This window comes from Dromaius novaehollandiae, chromosome 4, assembly GCF_036370855.1.
Source record: "Dromaius novaehollandiae isolate bDroNov1 chromosome 4, bDroNov1.hap1, whole genome shotgun sequence".
Classification (NCBI taxonomy): Eukaryota; Metazoa; Chordata; class Aves; order Casuariiformes; family Dromaiidae; genus Dromaius; species Dromaius novaehollandiae.
Genome location: NC_088101.1, coordinates 43,789,139 through 43,809,685, shown reverse-complemented (window position 1 = coordinate 43,809,685; position 20,547 = coordinate 43,789,139). Strand labels below are relative to the sequence as shown.

The following is a 20,547-nucleotide window of genomic DNA, read 5'->3' as shown; positions in this document are numbered from 1 at the left end:
TCTTTACCACTGCTTCTCTTTTTCAGTCATTTTTTTCCCAAGGATTTAATACCTATTTGCGTTATCTAGTAGATGATGACACATGTAGGCCTTCCCGGTGCAAGAGGAGTGCAGAGAAATATATTTACTTATCCTTTGTTTCGACTTTTTGCTTATGAACCTATGTGGAATATGGAAACTTGAACAGCATAGGGGAGAAGTAAATATACAAACTAAATGAACTGCAGAACTTAGTGTACATACTAGACTTCTGTGATGTGTTTACATAAGTAACTTTTTTAGCTTGGTTCATTAAAGTGAAAGTCATGTCCCGTAGTATACACAGTGCTTATAATGTGAAAAATAATATGCAGAATCAGTATACAAATATTACAGAATGATGAACTTAGGTTATAATAGTGGCAAGTGCAATCAGCCTTATTGGTATGTAGACAAACTGGGATGTATCTTAGCTTCATCATTTAAAAAAAAATAACAATCCACTTAATACATGGTTTATTTCTCACTTTTCTGATTATAATTAGCTAATTAAATTCTGTTTTGAAATGAGAGGAATTATGTGCTTCAAACATTTGTTTTTTAAACACCAATAGACCTGCAGCTATACAGTATTATATTGTCAACTGAGTAAATGCAGCACTGGCATAAAATAATAGTGTTTTGTTTAAAAACTGTAAATTACATTGCCTGATTATAAAATAGAATTAGATTCCTTTTAAACCAACTCCAGTTAGATTGACTAAATATTTGATTTTAAAACTGTGTCTCTTGTTGATATCTAGATTTTAAAACATCCTGAAGAACAGACATTCAGTATTTGTGTGGCAGAAAAGCAACTTCAGAAAAGTGTTCCTTCTTAACACTAGGAAAATGCCTCAGGAGTTTTAACTCTTTCTTCTTCATTGGTTAATTTGTCCTAATCATTTTTCCAAAAAAAGTAAACACAATGTCTTTAAAAGTTTATTTTCATTTACAGATGTTTGAGATTAAAAAAAAAGAAAAAACAAAAAAACCTCTCCAGTCTCTAACTCCTTTAACTTGATTTCACATGAAAATTGGAAAATGGGATTTTGTTTTGAAACCTTTTTTCTTGAACTTTTAGCAAATGTAAAATACCATCTAGTTCTTTGTGTAGCTTCATAAATTTTTCTCTGATATTTCTTTTGTGTTTGATTCCCCTACAATAATTTTAGCTGTCTCTCTGCCTCTTTTTTAGTATGTGGTAGGAATGTTTTTGTCATGTTGCATCTTAACATATGAACACTACTTTTGGTCTTTTCGTCATTAGGAGTAAGACTTCTGTGTCATTTAAGGTGAAATGTGTTGTGAGGCAATCTAGAAAAAAATTACAAGAATGGACCATATTGAGAAAACCATGAGTCAATCAAAGTTGTAGAAACTCTTTGCAATACTTATTTGGTGGCCTTTGAAAATACTTAATTGATGGGTTTGCTGCTCTATTATGATGATTTAACCTGATCTGAATACCAAGTTTACACAAAAATGCTTCTAAGACCATAGTTCATAATGAAAATAAAACAATATTGGTTGCAAGTGTCTGGCCCCATTAAAAATTATGAATCCACTCCCACCTTGATTTACTCAGGCTGCTTCCATCGGTGGCAGAAATCATCATGACCAAATGTTGGGCAGGAATACGGCTATATTAGTCCATAAGTAATGGTGAGATAGAGCCCTCCAGAGGACCGGACAATAGTTTCTTCATGTAGCTGTATTGATTTGGAGGTTCTGAATCAATGCCGGGAACAAAAATTGAATTGAGGAGCTAAAGAATAATTTGTGTGAAATAAAGAGCTTAAATAAGATTTCATACTGTAAAAACTCAGAGAATAAAGCAGTTGTATGCTTATAAGATTAATCAGTGACATCAGAGAGCTTCTGACATAAAACACAGTGACATATCCTTTCAAAGAAAAATTCTACTTTCCTTTGAAGATCCCTCTTTCCGCATCAAGTTTATCTAGTTTCAGCTTCTGGAGGCTTTCACTTTTTCTGCCTTTTTTTCTAGTAGCATCTAGTATTCTGAAATGTTCAATGCAAATATATAGCATGATCAATTCTCTTTTACCCTTCCATGTCTGTATGGCTACAAGAATGGTCTACGCAATTCTCCAACTCTTAGTAGATTTCTTACTTTATTTTTGCAAAAACAAATATAACAAGCCCATTTACTCACAGACACATACATGGTACACATCAAAATTAATATAAAATATTAGTATCATTATTTGGCATGCTAACATTATTTGTCTGCTAAAAATATTGTTCACAAACTTGTATTTTTCAACAACTTATTTCATAATACTCATGCAAAAATACATTCCCATAGAAAACCATTCTCCACTAATATATTTTCATACCTAGGTTTTTAATGAGTTTAAATATTATAGTAAATTTGAACTGTGATATTTTTACTGAGAGTGTGATGTGCACTGTGGGCACAAATCTGATACGTTTTGGATAAAGCCATGTTTTGTGAAATGTTACTATGTCTTTCTTGCTTTTACAGTATCAACTGTCCTGATTTCATGTTACCAAGATGCCAAGTTAAGCAACCCAAGTATACTTTAGGTGAACCATGGCTTTTATTATTTTGCAGTAGAAGTATTTGCTCTAATACTCTAAGGTATTTCCCCAAGGTTTATTTTCCTGACCCTTTCTAAATTTTTCATTTGAAAACTTCACAAAGAAGCCATGGTAAGAAAGATAGCTAGAATTTAAATATATTTGATTTTGTTTTCTTTAACAATCTTTCCTTTTGAGAGTTTTGCAACTGTAAAACTTAATCCATGGCTTATCTCAATTGTTTACGAAATGAAATATCAGTAACAAAGTCATATAAGCTTCTATTCTCTTTCCTTGTGGACCTTGGTTATTTAAGTAGGCTATGTTTACCTCAAGATGTCTTCAGTTCTGGGTTTGGTGAGTTGGTAAGATTTCAATAGCTGGCATGACATGTTATTTTTACTCTTCCACTTTTATATTTATTTTTGGGACCATATAAGTAGTCCAAGCCTGGAGCGTTCTATTTGTTTTTAATAACTTATCTGACAGAAGTCCTCTCAGAAAAGAGTACTAAATCCATCATTATGCTCAAATCTAGCCAACCAAAAAATAAGAGAAATCAATATCTTTCAGTTTCAAATTTATTTTCCTAAGAAAATAAGAACAATTCCATCCACCCACTCGCTGCAAAGCCCCCAAACACCAGTTTTATTTGCCTTTCAAATTTTGGGGCTACACCTAGGAGGCCCATTAAAAACCTAAAAGGTTTTGATAACTGTTCAGGCCTGACACACAAAGAAAAGGAATAGTATAATGAGAGTTTAACTAAAAGATGTTTCTGCCTATTTCCATGGTCTGATATGCATTGGTATGATTATGCTTTGATGCTTTCAAGAACATGGAACATTAAAATCTGAAATATAAAAATTAAAGATCTCCCAACTTTAATAACAAAAAAGTGTTTCTATTTGACCTTGCTGAAAGTCATCAAGGAAATAAGCAAGCAATTATTGTTTCACTAGAAGTGTTTTCTCAGTTCTTTGGCAGTTCTAAGTTTTCATTTAATGTAGCTTGTTAAATATCAGTACAGACTGTTTGTACTTCCTGAAACAGGTATAACAGCAATAAATATATCTTTAATCATTACATGATATTAATCACAGCTGTTTTAATGATCTGTTCATTGTTAATTCTATCAATTAATTATTTTTCGGGGGAATTCTCCTACTCAGTACATTTTAACAAAATATTGATTCAAAATAAGAAAAATCTAACAAGATTGTTCCTTCTATTTCCCCTCTCCCCTGAAAACAAACTAAACCAAAATTATCAGTCATTTGTTTCCTGTTTAACCTACAGTCCTGGGTACACAACCTGGAATAAACAATCTATAATTCAAACTGTAATTTCTAAAGAAAAGTAAAATCCAACACTCTCCTCAAGTCATTGGCACAATCTTCTACCATCTACAGAGAATGCATGGAAATGCTATTAATTTCTATTACTCTTACTCAAACATTGTATTTCTACATCAATGCAAGTATTACAATAATACAATTGATATTGTATTATTTTGGTAGAATTTAGTTAACTTTTTTTGGTTATCAAAATTTTTGACATGCATTTTGTCACCATTTTCCATTGTTGGCTTTAATTAACGTTATTTTGGTGTTACATCATTTGAATTTCTGCATTGCTTTTTCACATGAGAAAATTCTGCTGGTAGAAAAGCCCTTTGAAATGAATAGTAATTACTGTCATACAACAAGTTGATACTACAAATTACAGAAGGCGAGTCCTGATGCTTTTTCTTTTTTTTTTTTTTCTTTTTTTTTTCTTTTTCTTTTTTTGTCTGAGAGATCACTGTATTATTCAGTCTGACTTTCTGTGTAAAGGTCTCCCATTTATCTTGATATACCTTCCTCCCTCCTATAACTGGACTTGACTAAAGTATATCTTTCAAAAAAAAAAAAAAATCAAGTCTGTATGGATTTTCTATATCCTTAATATTTTCAAGTCATTCCCATTGATAGTTTATTATTAACAATTACTAAACCACAGATTTTTACCATTTGGATACATGTGGCTTCTCCCTACAATGACTGCTTCTTGCTTCATATTCCATCATTAGGTATAATGAAATGAAAGAACCTCTGGTATTCATTCATTTTCTCCATTTAATAGTATATATAATGTGGAGTTTATAAGTAACCAATCTGCTTCTGAGTCTCCTTTCTTTTGATTAACTATGTGACATCACTGGGAAACTAAGAAAGAATCTGGCCACCAATATGGATGCTACAAAGACTGGTCAAATTTCAAGGATGGAACTACATGGAAGTTTGATAGAGAAAGTGCAGCTGCTATTAAAAAGTCATCAAAATGAAGCATAATGAAAATATTAAGAAACTGACAGGATTTTTGAATCATTACCTGGACATTTTTGCAATACAGATCATTCATAGCCTGTTGTAAAAACCAAACATATTATTTTAGTTGCCTCTGCTAGTTTAGGAGGTTTAAGTAATAGGTTGGGACAGGGAAGAAAAATAGATGTCTTTAAGTACAGTTTTTGTTTTTGTTTTAAAGCAGGGAGCCTCAATAACAACTCAGTAAATATCTGATGTCCTAATCTAATTGTTAATATTGTATTTTTTTTTAATTATCTGCTTCATAGTAGGGAGACTGTAACCTATTGCTGGTATATCTGTAGTGTATATAGCTCTAGTTTATAATTAATTTTGGAGAGTTAGTTCATATGCAGCAATTAAGTACTGAACTAATCTTGAATTTTCCAAGATTCAATAGAAAAATCTTAATTTTCTGTTCTTATTTCCTAAATGTCACACAGCGGGTAATGTAACATAATCTCTTATGGAATCTCTGGTTAGGATGAGCATATTCCTCATATATGTTCTATGCTTTACAAAAGGGCAGATGCAACTGATTAATATTCATATTATGAACTTCTTTTTCCTTTTCAACCCTACTTTATGTGCCCTTGTAAGATGACTGGTAGAAACAACACATTATTCCTAGAAAATTCTCAGCATAGTGTTTTAATCAATACTGGTAGGTATACTATTTTATCCACAATTATGTCCTGAAGCAGACTAAATATTACTTGCATTCTTGGTTTGTAAGAATGTAATTGATATTGACACTGACATATCTATACTCTCTAATAATCATTCTTCCTGCAGATTTCCTTTTATCTTGACAAAATTTTGCAAAGAGGAAAGATAAGATCTGTATTATTCAGACAGGCTGAATAATAAAATGCAATGCACATTATGTGGCTTTGAGAAAATTACACTTTAGAAAATTACACTTAAAAACCATCTCTGAAATTTTAAAAACAGAATAGGGTTTTTAGGCAAATTACTCCCATTAATGTCAATGGGAATTGTGCAGCTAAAATCCATCTGCACTGTTTTGGTGGAAAAAATAACACTATATTGTCAGGAAATATAATACTTCTCAGTAATTGTGAGAGTACTGAAGTTTTAGGAACTCACGCATATGGGAAGGTAATTGAATACCCATTAAGGTCTGTCTCCCAGAATTTCAAGTGATAATTCAGTATGGTAAAATATTACAGCTAAGATATCTATTTCCCTTTTCTTTGTCTACTCAAATCTGGAATGTCCTCAGATAATTCCAAAATAAAAATATACACTGCATATTGTTGTTGCTTATATAGAGAGATAGGTATATTCATTTACAGCACGCCATCAGCCTTCCTATGTTGTCTCACTTCTTTCTTACTTATCTCACTTCTTTCTCACTGCTGCTGCCCATACAGGGAAATGTAGTTCTACATTGAATGACTGCGCATTTAAATTTTAATGCAAAATGTGAAGTAATAATATACATTTGTATAATCACCTTTCATGAAATGTTAATAGCTCCTCCTACTTAGCTAAGTATCATTGTAGCCCGGATTTGATGACACAAAGTTATACTTTCTTCAGTATAGCAACTGATATTTTGGTGGTAGTAGCAGTATTCTATATATGTTTCAATGTATACCTTGTCTGCTATTTAAACCATGTGTTAAGTATTTTAACAATTAAAGCATTAAGGAAGAATTGTGCCTTAAAGTCAACATGAATTTTTTTTTCCATTTTAATTATACAAAATCTGGAATGCAGGCCCTTCTCTGCTTCAGTAAAATAGGGAGAGACTGTATTTGGCCTTTGTTCACAGCTTCATTGGGCCTATAGAATCCTAAAGAGTACTCTTGGACTAGATAAAGTTTGGAAATAAAAAGACAATAGATAAGTACTTTACGACCCTACTAAAAAGCAATGATTTAGTGAAATGAGGATCCTTGAATTTAAAGACAAGATTAAAATCGAAACTACTTCTCAGCTTCTTTTCAGCTACAGTACTCATCAGGGCATATAGGCCTAATTCCATGGAGGGTACTTAGTTCCCTTGGGAGCTATTTGCAACCTGCTGCACATAGGTCTTTTAACATTAGGCAGCAGTCTTAGGAAATGGGTCTCCATGTATCATCAACAATTCTGCATGAGGAAGCTTACCAGAAGAACCTTTGTTTTTAAAATATATTTATCTTTCTCTCCTCACCCTTTTTGGAAAGAAATATTATTTGTAGAATATAATCAGGTTTCCAGAAGTCTGTTTGGTCTATGTAGTGTTACTCTGACATTAGCATGCAGCTACTTTCCTTCAGTTTCAACTGCATTGAGTTAGGAGTTAGCAGGTGACTTCAGCCCAGAGCAATTACTCCACTTCAATGACCAACATTTTTTCTGCTCTGTCTTACATGGGCCAAGGCTGATAAAGGTAGTATGTGCAATACTAGCACATCTAGGTGATTTGCTCTAAGGCAGTCAGACATGCCTGAGTAGAAAAACTGGATTAGCCTCAGTGTTGAACTTCTGTGGATGGAAAGTGGACAGGAGAAAGGGCATGCTATGTAGAAGCCTGATCTGGGATAACTTTCCTCAAAACCATATAAGCATAGACAATATGCTTAATATCTTAATTTCTTCTCTGCTTCCTCTTTGCTTTGGAGGGTTGTAATTAGCTGCATACAAAGCAGAACAACTGCCTCATGCTCCCCTTTTTGGGACTGCCATGATGTAAACTTCTTTGTATTCTTCACGGATCTAAGTTGGCAATCAAGATGGAAATTGCTAGACTTCACAGGTCTCTCCAGCTGTGTGTGGTTGGTACACCCCTCCCCCCACCTCCAATTCTTTCACTCTTGTGTCTAGGCTTCCCAAATACTTTTGGGTTCCTTTCATAAGGCTTCGTACCTTATGACTTCAAGATTTACCATGTCTAGTCCAGAGTCCTCTGTATTACTGTAAGACTGTAATATCTGGTAACGCCTAATCCTGCGAATGTCATTAATTCTGAGCAAAGACCTTCCACACCTTTGTATTTTCCCTTGTTTCTGTCTAGCCGCCTTGCTCTGCATCTGGCTTCCTTCATGCAATCATACATTCATGTGATGTTAGTTATCCAAGAACAGCCTATAGGAGATTACTGTAGAGCTCTGACAAGAGTAGCAGGAAAATATATCACATTTTGCTTATTCTTTCTTTCTTACTGTCCTAGGTGGAGGCATGGCCTTGCCTACTGCTACTTGTCAGAACAGATTTACAAATGTAGGCATCATTGCTGCTTTGCATGCATTTTGAGTACAAATTGCAACTGTAGTGCAGTTGATGTGAGTTTGCGATGAAGTCTGATTCTGTAAAACTTCCTGAAACATAAATGTTCAGCATAATGTCATCAACCAAATTTATTCTCAAAACACTTTACGAAATTGTTGTGGGCTATGTGGTGCTCTTGATCTCTACTGGCTGTAGACCAGTAGAGACCATACTACTATTTTATCCAGAAATTAAAAAAAAAAAAAAAAAAAATCTATACATACATAATCTAGATCTCTTTCAATTACAGTCATTGTATTAATATAAGCTATTATGTTGTTGTTCAACTACCTTAGCTTATATATTTTTTAACATAGTAGAAATATATTATCTTGTTACCTCTCTCACTGAAATATTATCTTTAATACCAACTATTTCTCATAATTGATCAGAAAAGTTAATATGTAGTAACAAAGTACCCCTACTGCAGAATGCAGAATGAACATTAAATGTAATGAACACAAAAGTAATTTTCTGCATCTTAATTACATTGTACGATATGATTGATGATAAATTTTCATTATAAAATGTTAATCAAGCAAATAAGTTTACACTCCCTCTCCATCACAATTTTGTTAATTAGTGGTTTATGTTTATTAAATAATTTTAATTTGTTCACATATCAAGGACAATCTACAGTATGTTTTAGACTAATTAGCGCTTTGTTTATTTTAAGAATATTATTAATTCAGCAGTTACTTTTTACATACAGCCAATATGTACAAGAACAGTTTGCCTTAGATTTTTGCAAGAAAGAAATATGGCCCTTCTTTATCACTAGCCCACTCTGGCAGATAGATGTCTAGAATCCAGACAGATGACTCAGGCAGACAGATGAGCAAGGTTCTGGATACAGTAAGTATGTTTGCTTTTTAAGAACACACAATTAATTGGAAGTCAATGTGCTTCTACAGGTAACCTCTAAATGGTTTATAAATGCCAACTGTGTTCCATCTAGAAAGGGGAAAAGCAGCAACATGAAAACTAATAGAATGCACAGAATGCACAAAATACACATTTCAGTGGGGCTAAGAAATTAAGTTTACTGTTTCTAAAATGGCCTAGTGAATTTTGGTAGTCCAAGAACATTATTTACCCGTACAGATCAGTTCTGTACTTCTTTTTTCTTTTCTTTTTTTAATGAATATCTGTGTGCCTTCTGTGGAATCTCTGAGAGTCTGTTTTACCATCCTGTTCAACTCTCCTTGTTGCCAATAGGAAGCCTTTTTTCTAACTAAAACTTGAAACCATGTCCAAATTACTTACTAAATGTGTCACAGATGACCAACAATATTGTCAGAATGTCAGGATGTTTTTAAGAGAAATGGATGTTATTTGTGCATTAAGACAGAGAAAAGACCATGAGAAGGGGAACTTTTTACATTGCAAAAGCATTTCTGTGTATTTAAATCAGTTTCTTTACAGAGCTGGGTTTGAGATATACTGCAAGTAGCTTATAACTCATGATTTGCCAGAATAGCAATTTATGTGATCAGCCATCCATGATCTTTTCTCGCTCACAAACATAGTGGAAAATTTGACATTTTCTCCACTTTCATTCGCTGTGCTTCGAAAAGTTTGCACTGAACGCAGTCTGTTGGACACACAAGGCTTCTTTACAGTTCTAACATGTTCTGCACTGATACATTTCATGAGACTGATACAGTATGATGCAACATAAAATGATGCAAAGCCATGCAACTTGTCTGATTAATTGGACTGGAGAGTATTAGATTCAAAACTGTTTAGGTATAGTGAAGCAGAACAAAAATCCTGGGATGCAGAATGATTTGTATTGCTTACAGATGTCTTATAGCAGTGGATAATAATATAACACTGTGGTTCACATAATCTTTTTTTTTTTTAACAGTAAATATATATCTATATATAATAACGGTAAATATTTCTTTGATTGTTAACAAATGAGGTGAAAATGTTTTGCTTATATATCCCAATGCAATAGAAGAGTGGAATAGCATAAATGTGTGTATAGCAGCTCTATTAACTCTTCCACACCACAGTGTTTTTACAAACCTAGCATGATAATACAACAATACTTGCACATTTACATTTATTTGCTAATGGAATATGTGTGGAAATTTCTTTTCAGGACAGCATCAGAACCCTAGTATACTGTACAAATGCAAATAGAAATATTTGTCATGATAAAGTACTGCTTGCTTACCTGCCCCCTGTCCCAGGACTCTGCCACTTCCTGCCTTTAGAGGAGAAAAGGAAATTTAGTGAAGGAACTCTTTGAGAAGAGTGTTTTTTTTTTTTTTTTTTTTTTCTTTTTCCCCACCAGGCAAAGCAGTTCCTATTTCCCTGAACATATAAAATTAATTTTGCTAAGTCATAAGTGCTAATAACATTTTCCCACTAACATAAGTTATTGCTGCTTTGTGGTTTCTACCTAACTTAATTCTCATACTTGTATCTTTTAATAAGATAAACATATCTTTTACTTGGATTCAGGTAAGAAGGACTGTATTTATGCACTTCCAGTAAAAGTTTCTTTTCTATATTTTTAACTCTGTTTTCATTTGAAAGCTCTAATATTATAGCAGGTTTCTGCTAGCCAGGTTAATTTCACAATTCAGAGGTGCTGCACTAAAATAAATGGATAGTCCTGAAATAACTTGGGGCTTACCTATTTCTTCTTCTGAGTGTGCTTTGCTGGTACTAGGGGTCTTCCTGGCACAAGGTGTATTGCACACAGGCTGGTATATGATCTGCTAGCAAAGGTTTTCTTAGTAGGTTGAATTGTAGCTTAAAACTAAAATTCATGGCCTTTTGAGAAAAGTAAGAAAGAGCCACGTAAAGCTGCTCAAAAATTTTCAGCTGAAATTTAGGTCGTTAAAGAAAATAAAAGATATTTCCAGCTAATGCTTTCTTTCCTTGAAACTTCTTTTTATGGGAACACTGAAATCTGAACATGGTTCAAAAAGTCTAATTTTTCTGATTTTAGAATTTCATCCGAGTCATTTTCCTTCCCCTCCTAACTTTTGCCCAACTTGTTATGCTCTTTCTTCTCCTCAAAAGGTCTTTCTTTTCCTTTTTAGTGTTCTATCCTTCTCCCTTGAAACCAAGATTTGTTTTTTAAGATTTCTTTTCTGCAAGGCTACTGTGATTTAATAATCAATGCTTGGATTAAGTCTTCAGAATCTACTTATTGTACTCTGAGCACCAGACATTATAGGCCTGGCGCCTGGCAGCTTTGTCAGAAGAATTTCCATTCTTTCTAATTGCAAGCTTAAAGGGAGGGGAAAAAAAGATTTGCTCTAAAGCTCTTTTTTTTTTTTTTTTTTTTTTTTTTTTTTTTTTTTTTTTTCTGGCAGAACCTGCTTAAAATGAATAAGATTCCACTGAGTTTGCACTGGCTTGTTAGAGCAAAGTCTAAGTTTCACCCTCTGACCTCTAAAAAGATATAAAATGAATATGAGAACAAATTATCCTTTGTGAAAACCAAAAGAAAGTACTTTTGAGATCTTCTAAACCAAATGCTGACTGTAGTTGAAAAAGAAATGTCAAAGGAATTAAGCAATGCTAAAACTAGTGTGGCATGAGAATCAGAACTTTAGATTTACTTTGAAGTTTAACCTATCATATAGTATCTTATATTTCAGAAAATACTATTCATTGTAATTAGAAAACACTACATCTATGTGGAAATGTTTTACAATCTAGTATACCATATGTTATCGACAATAAAGGCAGAATTACATTTTCAAATCTGTAATTGTTCTTTTTCTTAATCTATTTAACACAGTTAAGTAGAATTTTGAAAATGTACTTTCCAGATGGGTACAGCTTTGGCATACTTCTACTTTTTGAATCAATAGGAAAAAAAAATCATTGACTTACATTTGTAGCACCAGGTTACAGGGAATAACATAAACATTGTGTCACTGGCCATATTATTTTACAAAATGAGAAACACTTAAAACAAAATTTTCTGTCTTTTTGTAGATTAGATGGCCTCATAATTTTAAGATAATGGTAGCTAAACATTTCTATATATCTGTGATTTATAAAATACTTTTGTATTATTGATTATGCCTTTATTGCTTTCATCAATTTCTAAGCTACTTAGTAGAGTTTAAGCAGCTACTCAAGTTTACGGACTTAGCTTCAGGTGATATTTTTCCATGAAACTCATACAAAGGTTGGTGATAGCTCTTATAAAATAATTGATAACCAGAAAAAATACTATTAAAATGGTGCAATGCAATCGGGGAAGATACGCGTATTGGTGCAGACACTCGGTTCTTTCCCTAGATTTGTGTGGGCACTCTGTGTATATTTAAGACTAAACAAAGCTGATAGATCTATAAATACCAAAGGTTTGTTATCACGGTGCTCCTATTAAATAGTGCAATTAGTCATACATTGTAATCCATAGACTTACTTTTTTTATCAATAGGTTATAGAACACTCAAGATGTCACTTATTTAAAAATTGCAACAAAAGCAAAAATAAAACTAAGCTGTCTATTTTCCTTTTTCTCTTCAAATACTTAAAATCCACCAATCCTTTAATGGAAACAGACCTTCAGAAGTATTTTATTAAGCCTACTCTGTATGCCATTCTTCTGGCAGAAGCTCATAAAGAAGAAACTATTTGAAGAATACCTTACAGTACACAAAAAAGCATTTCTTTGAAGGACTGCTGTCTAAAATCAAAGTTTGAAATCTTGGGGACAAATTACTGCTGTATGTAAAATTACATATGGTAAAAAGGTTTCTGAACAATTATCAGAATACATATTTATAGGAAACGTGAGGCTGGAAATGCTTGTGTGTTTTGAATAAAATGTTGTTTTGACTTCATATTTTAGCTCAGAATATTAAAATCAGAAATTTCAGCCACTTGCAAATTTTTCATGACACTTTGAGTTAATACCTTTGAAACAAATGTTTTTCCATAAATAATTTTTGATGCGTTGTTGCTGCATTAGCTTAATGGCAATAACAATCAACACGTTTAAAATGTGATTATAGCAAACAGCTCTGCCTCACAACGCGTGATTAACAGGTTTATTCCGTAAGTACTCGCAAACTTTGAGAATAACATTCTGGTAGTGCAGTACATGCATGATGAAAAGTTTCTTAGGTTCACGCAGGAAAGTTTCTGAGGTTTGTAGGGGGAAGAAGGCAGAGCTAGAATTAAGCATGGGTAGGGAAATATTCTGGGCTGAGGCTAGGCCAGTGCCTACTTAAGCTGGCTCTGATCTGCTCCGTATATGCAGTATATTCATGTGTACCCATCAGTTTGCACAATTTCAGTTCTCAGTATATAAATGCTGCCCTCTTCTTGCCTGTTTCTATGGCATTTGAAACAACACCAAAAGGCTTGTCTGACCAGTATTTTTTTTAAAGGTATAGTAGAAATAAAAAGGTGAAAACTTTATATATATATATATATATATATATATATATATATATATATATATATATATATATATAAACTGTTTTGTCAGTTGATGGCTTTCTAAACATTAAAGTTGACATCTATTTTTGTGTGGTATTGCTTCAGTGGAATGACTCCTTTCTTGTTAACCTTCTAATATGATTTGATAGAGAAAAACATGAGGGTGGTATTTTGAAGAAAATCCAAAGTAAGGAATAATTGTCTAGGTAACAGTGCTACAGGAGGTCACACAGTGAACAACTAAGGAGATTGCAGTGGAAAAACTTACAAATGCGTCATACTGCTGTGGAAAGAGAAATGTTGCTTGGAAATACGTCAATATATGTTGGATATTGGTGCTGTGGTTATAAGCTGAGGTGTTAAAAATCCCTAGTTCTAGAAGGTTCTAAAACAGGATATTGGAATGCTCTAGGCAACAAAGAAAGAAAAAAAGACTGGAAGATAACTGAAAAGAGGTTTAGAAATTATAGTTATTACAATTGATGAAAACAGGTTGAAGCTATTTTACTAAAGGAAAGACTACTTTGATTTGCTTTGAAGATTTTCTTATGTTCACTGGGATGCAGGTGAGCTGGAAAAAAGTGTGGGGGGGAAGATCTGCTTGTAGCTGAGGAGATGTCAGCTAAGTTTGTTCTGGGATGAAGCTTTCTATTAGGCTACGGAGGAAGCTTTCTGCAGGAAGGAGGAGGAGGAACTAGACTAAGTGGCGTTTGGATGTCTGTGTCCATGATTTATATGACAATTAATGCTGTAAATAATATATATTTTTTCTATTTTTGAATTGCAGCAAGAAAAGAATCAGGAAAGTTCAAGAAATAAAGGTAAGCACTATTTTCAAAATGTAGAGATTCCTGTAGCTAACACAAATCTAACACTTATTTTTGTTTACATTGTGTTTACTGAGTATTGTGGTATTTGAAACGACAGAAATATACCCAGGGAAGAGGAAAGGGGAAGGAAATGTAGAAAGTACAGTTAAGTTACTGTTTCTGGAACTCTTTGCTTGAGAGGAACAAGGCTGACTGCTGCAGTACGGATGGGATGGGTTGCATGGCTTCCCACCAAGCTTGTGAATTAGACTCTGAGTGTTTATTATGCATTAATGAAGCATCAGGACAGTCACCTTAGATTTTCCCTTTCCATTCAGTAAATCCGTAATTGGATATGATTCCAATTTATTTGCAAATTAATCATGTCCTTAGTAGGCTTCCTTGAATCTGTGGGTTTTTGCATACAAATTTTTATATTTTTACTGCACCTTACTCTATGCCAGTGGTAAGCACTACCTGAAATAGAATATCCAGGTTAAAATACAGCTCTGTATCAAGGAAATTCAAAGAATCTAGAACCCCAGATTGTGGATTTTCTGCTTCTTTCCAGCAAAATCAGTTTAGAGAGAGAAAGTCCAAACCTTTTTGTTGAAAATTTGCCAAGCAAGCAATTAAAGGTGACAGAGCCAATACAACGGGTGCAAGGATTGTTGTCTTGATATAATAGGTGCTTATGGAGGTAGGCTATCATGCACTTAGAAAAGGAAAACAAAGGCAGAGGAGAAGAGGAAAAAATGTCAGTCAAGGTTAAAAAGAAAGGAGAAATGAATTTAAGTAACAAACTAACCCACATCTTTTGTATTGCTTTGGGAGGCAGTGCTTAATCATATCATCTGCATTAGCTGTTCTTAATTCACTTATTTATGTATCACATTAATCTCAATTTCCTTGCTTTCCCTTGCACTATGGCTACACACTATGGCATCTAAAGATAAGCTAAATCTGAAGTTTGGGAGGAATTGTGTCAGTGCAATGAAGTTGTTCATGATTTGCAGCATTTGAAGGCCCTATGGTCCTTTATTTGAAGAGTGTACATACATAACAAAATAAACCAAGAAAACCTTCAGTTTCACCTAGTTCATGATTTACGACTTTCTTTTCTCTTGAAGTTTCATTTTTTTTTCTGAGGTAATGTAATACAAAGTTGAATTATCTAGAGATTTAGTGTGTACCCATGATGTATTGTTCAAAAACTTTTATTGCTTTATGATGTAATACAAATTATATGAGAGTGTGAAAACTCAGATTAGATTACAGAGATCAGACATTTGTGAATAGTTAATTTTAGATAAATTGAGAACTTAAAGCCTTTTTCTACAAGGAAAGATACTGAAATTATACAGTCTTTACAAATCTAAATTATCTCAAAGTTATATTATGGTGTTTGACATTTTTTCCCCACTGTTGTCACATGTTCAGTCAGTATGCAGTGAGGAACAATTAAATGTTCTAGTTATGAGCTAGTTAGGAGTGTTCATCATGTTCATTAGCTGTTAGTTTAGCTAACTAATCAAAGAAATAATTTTCAAAGGCTTGTGAAATATTGCTCACAACTACAGCCAAAAGCAGAGTGTCAAACTACTTGAAGGGAGATATCCATTACCTCCAAACATGCAGTGGTGCTCAGTTGCATAGAATTGTTGTAGTTATGTCTATAACATCTCTAGAGGAAATCATCTTTAATCTACTGAATTTCCTATATGCTAAGCATGTCTCTGTCTAAGCTGACAGTTCAACACAGAAGATTTCAGTGGTTTGAAAGACTATTCAGGCATAGGGCAGGCTTTGGAAAAATGACGCCACTTTTCTACATATGCAGACATGCTTACAGTTAATTGCTGAATTTTTGCGGGGGGGGGGTTCTCTTTTTGTATTCTTTAAATTTCTTGTCATTACAAAGTTTCAAAAAGTATTGATATTTTATTAGTTGTCTATGATATGTAAGATGTTATACTTTTTCTGCTTAAAGTACTGGATAGATTGGCTCAAATAATGCTAATTTAATGTTTTTGTATAAATATTCCTGCATTGTCAATGGTCCCCCATCCTTCACATGCGGTATCTGAAAGCCTTGTGTTCTATTTATGATTCTTGTAAGAGATGTAAATTATACCCAAGTTCTCAGGGCAGAATTTTAAAAATATTCCTTACACTTTGTGCATATGACACTACCATACATAGCAAAGGGACAAAAACATTTTCTGAGATTCCTGCAATATTCTGAAATGTCGTCTTTTTAATTTAGAGAGCAATTGCAACTCATGTTAAACATCCCTACCAAATGAAACTATGTAGCTCTGGAGTGCTTCATAATTCCTACTGATAGTAGTATTTCAGTATCTTATTTTTACTCAGTACTTCTTGAAGTATGTATTTATACAAGACAAGGATAGTGCAGAAGAATTAAAGACAAATGCCTTTTGAATGCAGCAAGATCAAGATACTAGTAACTAGCACCATTCTATAATTTTTATTATATTAGAAATCTACAGCAATTTCTCATGTCACTTCATTTATGGTCATAAAATCAGACTGATTCCTATTAATGTTTTGGTAATGGTGGTGGTAGTGTTTTGTAGTTTTTGGCTTCTGCACAGTCGTTTTTCTGACCCACTTGTTTTTCCCATCTGTTACTTCTACTGTCAACCACAGTGTCAATCACACATAGAAGCCAGTGCTCAAACATACCCTATTCTGCACTAATCTCATCTCTCTCTGATCTGTGACATTCTCTTTCTTGTTTCATTTAATGGATAGCAGAACTGTACATACATTGTTTAAGCAAAAAAAAAAAAAAATCTGCTTTTATGTAAAAGTTTTAGTATGCGTTGGCAAACTAATAAATACATAAACTATAGAAGTATATAAATATATATAATGCAATGAAAAGATATTAAAATATGTCTATTTTATATGTGCATACATGCAGTCATGTACAGATATAAAAGTAATAGGTGCTGTATAACCTATTATGCGTTCAAATACCAATCATTTAAATCATACTTGTTTTTTCAGTATATGTTAATAAGCAAAAACACAATCTAATTACAGATTCAGTTCCCCAAAGATACACTTTCACATCACAAAAATAACAGGGCAAGCAATCACCAACTAAAACCTCGATAAAAGTTACTTGCTGGTTTGGAGTCACAAATTAACCCTCCTCACCTCACTTTCCCAATGTTATCACCTTCAGACAAATGAACAGCATTTAATTCCAGACCTACAGAGTATGATACACTAGACAGTTTCTAATGGAATTGGAAATATGGCTGGGATAATGGAATTGGTGTTGTATTTAAGCATCATGAATAATTTTGTTCTTAGCTTATACTTAATTTAGGAGACTATTAGGTGCTTTTAATAGGGTACACTGTAAACTGTGTTAAAGTGGAAATAGTTTCTGAAGAATCAGAAAGCTGACTAGTGTTTTTGCACTTCAAAGCCATTTCAAGCACTTTACTCAGAAAAAATATGGGAACACAATGCTTCAGTAAACTGGTAGCGGTTCAGATGATCAATAGCTGAACTTGGTCACAGTTATTCTGAAAATCTTGCTTCTGCAGATAAGCTTAAGTATAAGTTATGGTACTATCATTTTCTTTTTAAGAGATAATTAATAATTTAAGATAATTTTCTATATAGAAATTCTCCATATACTATGTGCATCTCAGAGAAAAAAGAAAAGGGGGGGGGAGAGAAAATCTACCAGAACAAAAATCATAAAAGTACTTTTGAAAAGATCATCATTTTGCAAAAAACAACGGGATGATATTGTACACAACTCATCCAGTTTTGGCTATCTACTTTGGCATCTTAAAGAGTAATTAGTGAAAAGCATAAAAACTACTCCATCTGAGATTGAGAAGAAAATGCTTTTCATAGCATTTGCAAATAAAGATATGTGCATGTAAATAAATGAATGTTAGCTTGTATGATGTTAGTTTAGTTAAACTACACTTTAAAGAGTATTGTTCAAATTTTTGCAAGCCACTCTTGATCATCTGGGCTTTGAATGTGTTTAACACACAAAACTAAACCAGACAGTATTGATTGACAGCATTTTAATTACAAGCAGAATTTCTCATCCTGTTTGATACTTTTCATTTTATACTCGCCTTAATAATCTGAATGCAAAATCATTGGTGACTCACAGATGAGTTTCAAAAATGTAATTCTTTATTATTATGAACATATTGTCAGGCTTTTCTGATATCATTAGCAAACATCTGTTCCTTTTATGATCTTTAGCTACCAGAAATAAAGAGCATACCATATGGGCAGCACTTATTTTATTTGCATTTTGCTCCCTAAAAAGACAATATACCTGCACAACAGTTGTGGCCTTGCTTAGGATTCCAGATTGTTCTTGTAGTCTCTTTCTATGCTCAGATAAAAGGAAGCAAGAAGGAGGAGGGATGAAAAGATAGTGCTCCAAATTGAAATAAAGTAAGGGACAGAATCAGTAAGACCTTAATTCAATAAATGTAATTATTCTTTTTTTTTTAAAGTGATGAATTGTCTTAAGATGCTTTTGAATGCCAATGGGTGAGCAAACTGTTATGTATGTCTTGCAGTATGGCCCTCTTATTCCTTTTGATCCTGAACAAAGCTGTATATGTTATGATGTAGAATATCATATGAATATGAATCCTATGTCACATTACAGACAGTAATAAAGTGTTTTTAGCCATAGTCAATTGTTTTAATGTGTCAAGTGACTCATTATATCATGCCTGTGAGTCTGCAGAGTCATACTACTCTAAATTCAAATTATTTCAGAAACTTCAACAGACGTATTATGCAGGTTGATGAGAATTGGAACTGCTGTATCTTGCCTCCTGGACTGAATTGATTAATATTTTGGTATGTTACACTGGCAGACCAGTTAACATCAGAAAAATTTATAGTATTTTAGAGAATATATGTATAACATCAGACAAGTTAATAAGTGTTTGTCCCAAGATGTTCTTTATTTGGGAATGCAGCTGTTAAATATCTGAACTACAACATTCTTTGTTCTAATATTCTTTTCTTTATGGTTATGTTCTAACTTACCTGAATCAGAATACAATTTTATGAGGTAGACTGAGGACTGTCTGATTTCAGTGTACCAAATACTGTTCCCTTTTCTCTATTCCATTCTCCTTCAAAGTCAGCTCAGCGTCATATCTCTTTTGCCAGTTAAGAATTCCCATAAGAAATGCAACTCTATGTTCCACTGGGACAATTCGCCATTCTTTTTCCTTGCCATACTCCTACAAGGCACCCACAGATACAATTTTATTAATTTAATGTGACCATTATGTTGTTAATTGAATGGTATTAATTTTTTGTTATGGAATGGCTTTACCATGATTAGCATTTGTTAAATAAATAAATACATTTTTTTCCCAGTTTCTGAACCAGTTTAGGGTCTGGTTACAGAACACATTATACAGAAACAAAACTCTTATCCACTAAAATAATTTTAATTTAACCATTAATTAAAAAAATATATATTTTTGAACATACCTAGAATTCATTGTGAGGAAGTAAAATGTGTAGGTCAGAGATCAGTCTAAATTTATTTCTACTAGTTTCAGTAAAATCATGGAATCATAAAATGTCATAAAGTGTTGATTTAATTTTGCTTTTCAACCTTTACTGTCTTCTCACTTGAGCCAATATAAATCTAGGTAATATATTTGATAACAATATTATTACACAGATTTTGAAAGTATACATTAAAAGAAAAGTCTGTGTTTTACTACACATCTTTGTGACAAGGCTTTCTTATACAATGTTAAACATAGTATTAACTGAAAAAAGTTCCAGTTCTAAGAACTGTCTGTTAAGACAGCACAGTATTTGTAAAGTAATTTAATCAGACTCATTACTGATATAAGGTCATGGAGATGCTGCAAGGATTACTAGCTGTTATCTTGAATATTATATTCAAACTATTTAATAGTTAAATAATTACTTGATTTTAGTCAAGAAAGAAAGAGAGAATGCAGAACTGCAGCATTTAGTATATTTTGAAACAGATATATATTCTGTATTAATGAAAATTATCTGCAGTTTTAGTA

The 20,547-nt window shown here is 33.0% G+C and overlaps 1 protein-coding gene across 5 annotated transcripts in view; it reads left to right on the top strand.

Annotated features, from left to right (window-relative positions):
* Positions 1–20,547, top strand: part of FSTL5 (follistatin like 5) — a 323,974-nt gene that overhangs the window by 49,790 nt on the left and 253,637 nt on the right. For all 5 annotated transcript variants that reach the window (XM_026120175.2, XM_026120174.2, XM_026120176.2 and 2 more), the window contains one exon: positions 14,434–14,467. In XM_026120175.2, coding sequence (XP_025975960.2) covers positions 14,434–14,467 — 34 coding nt within the window. The remainder of the gene's footprint in view (positions 1–14,433; positions 14,468–20,547) is intronic.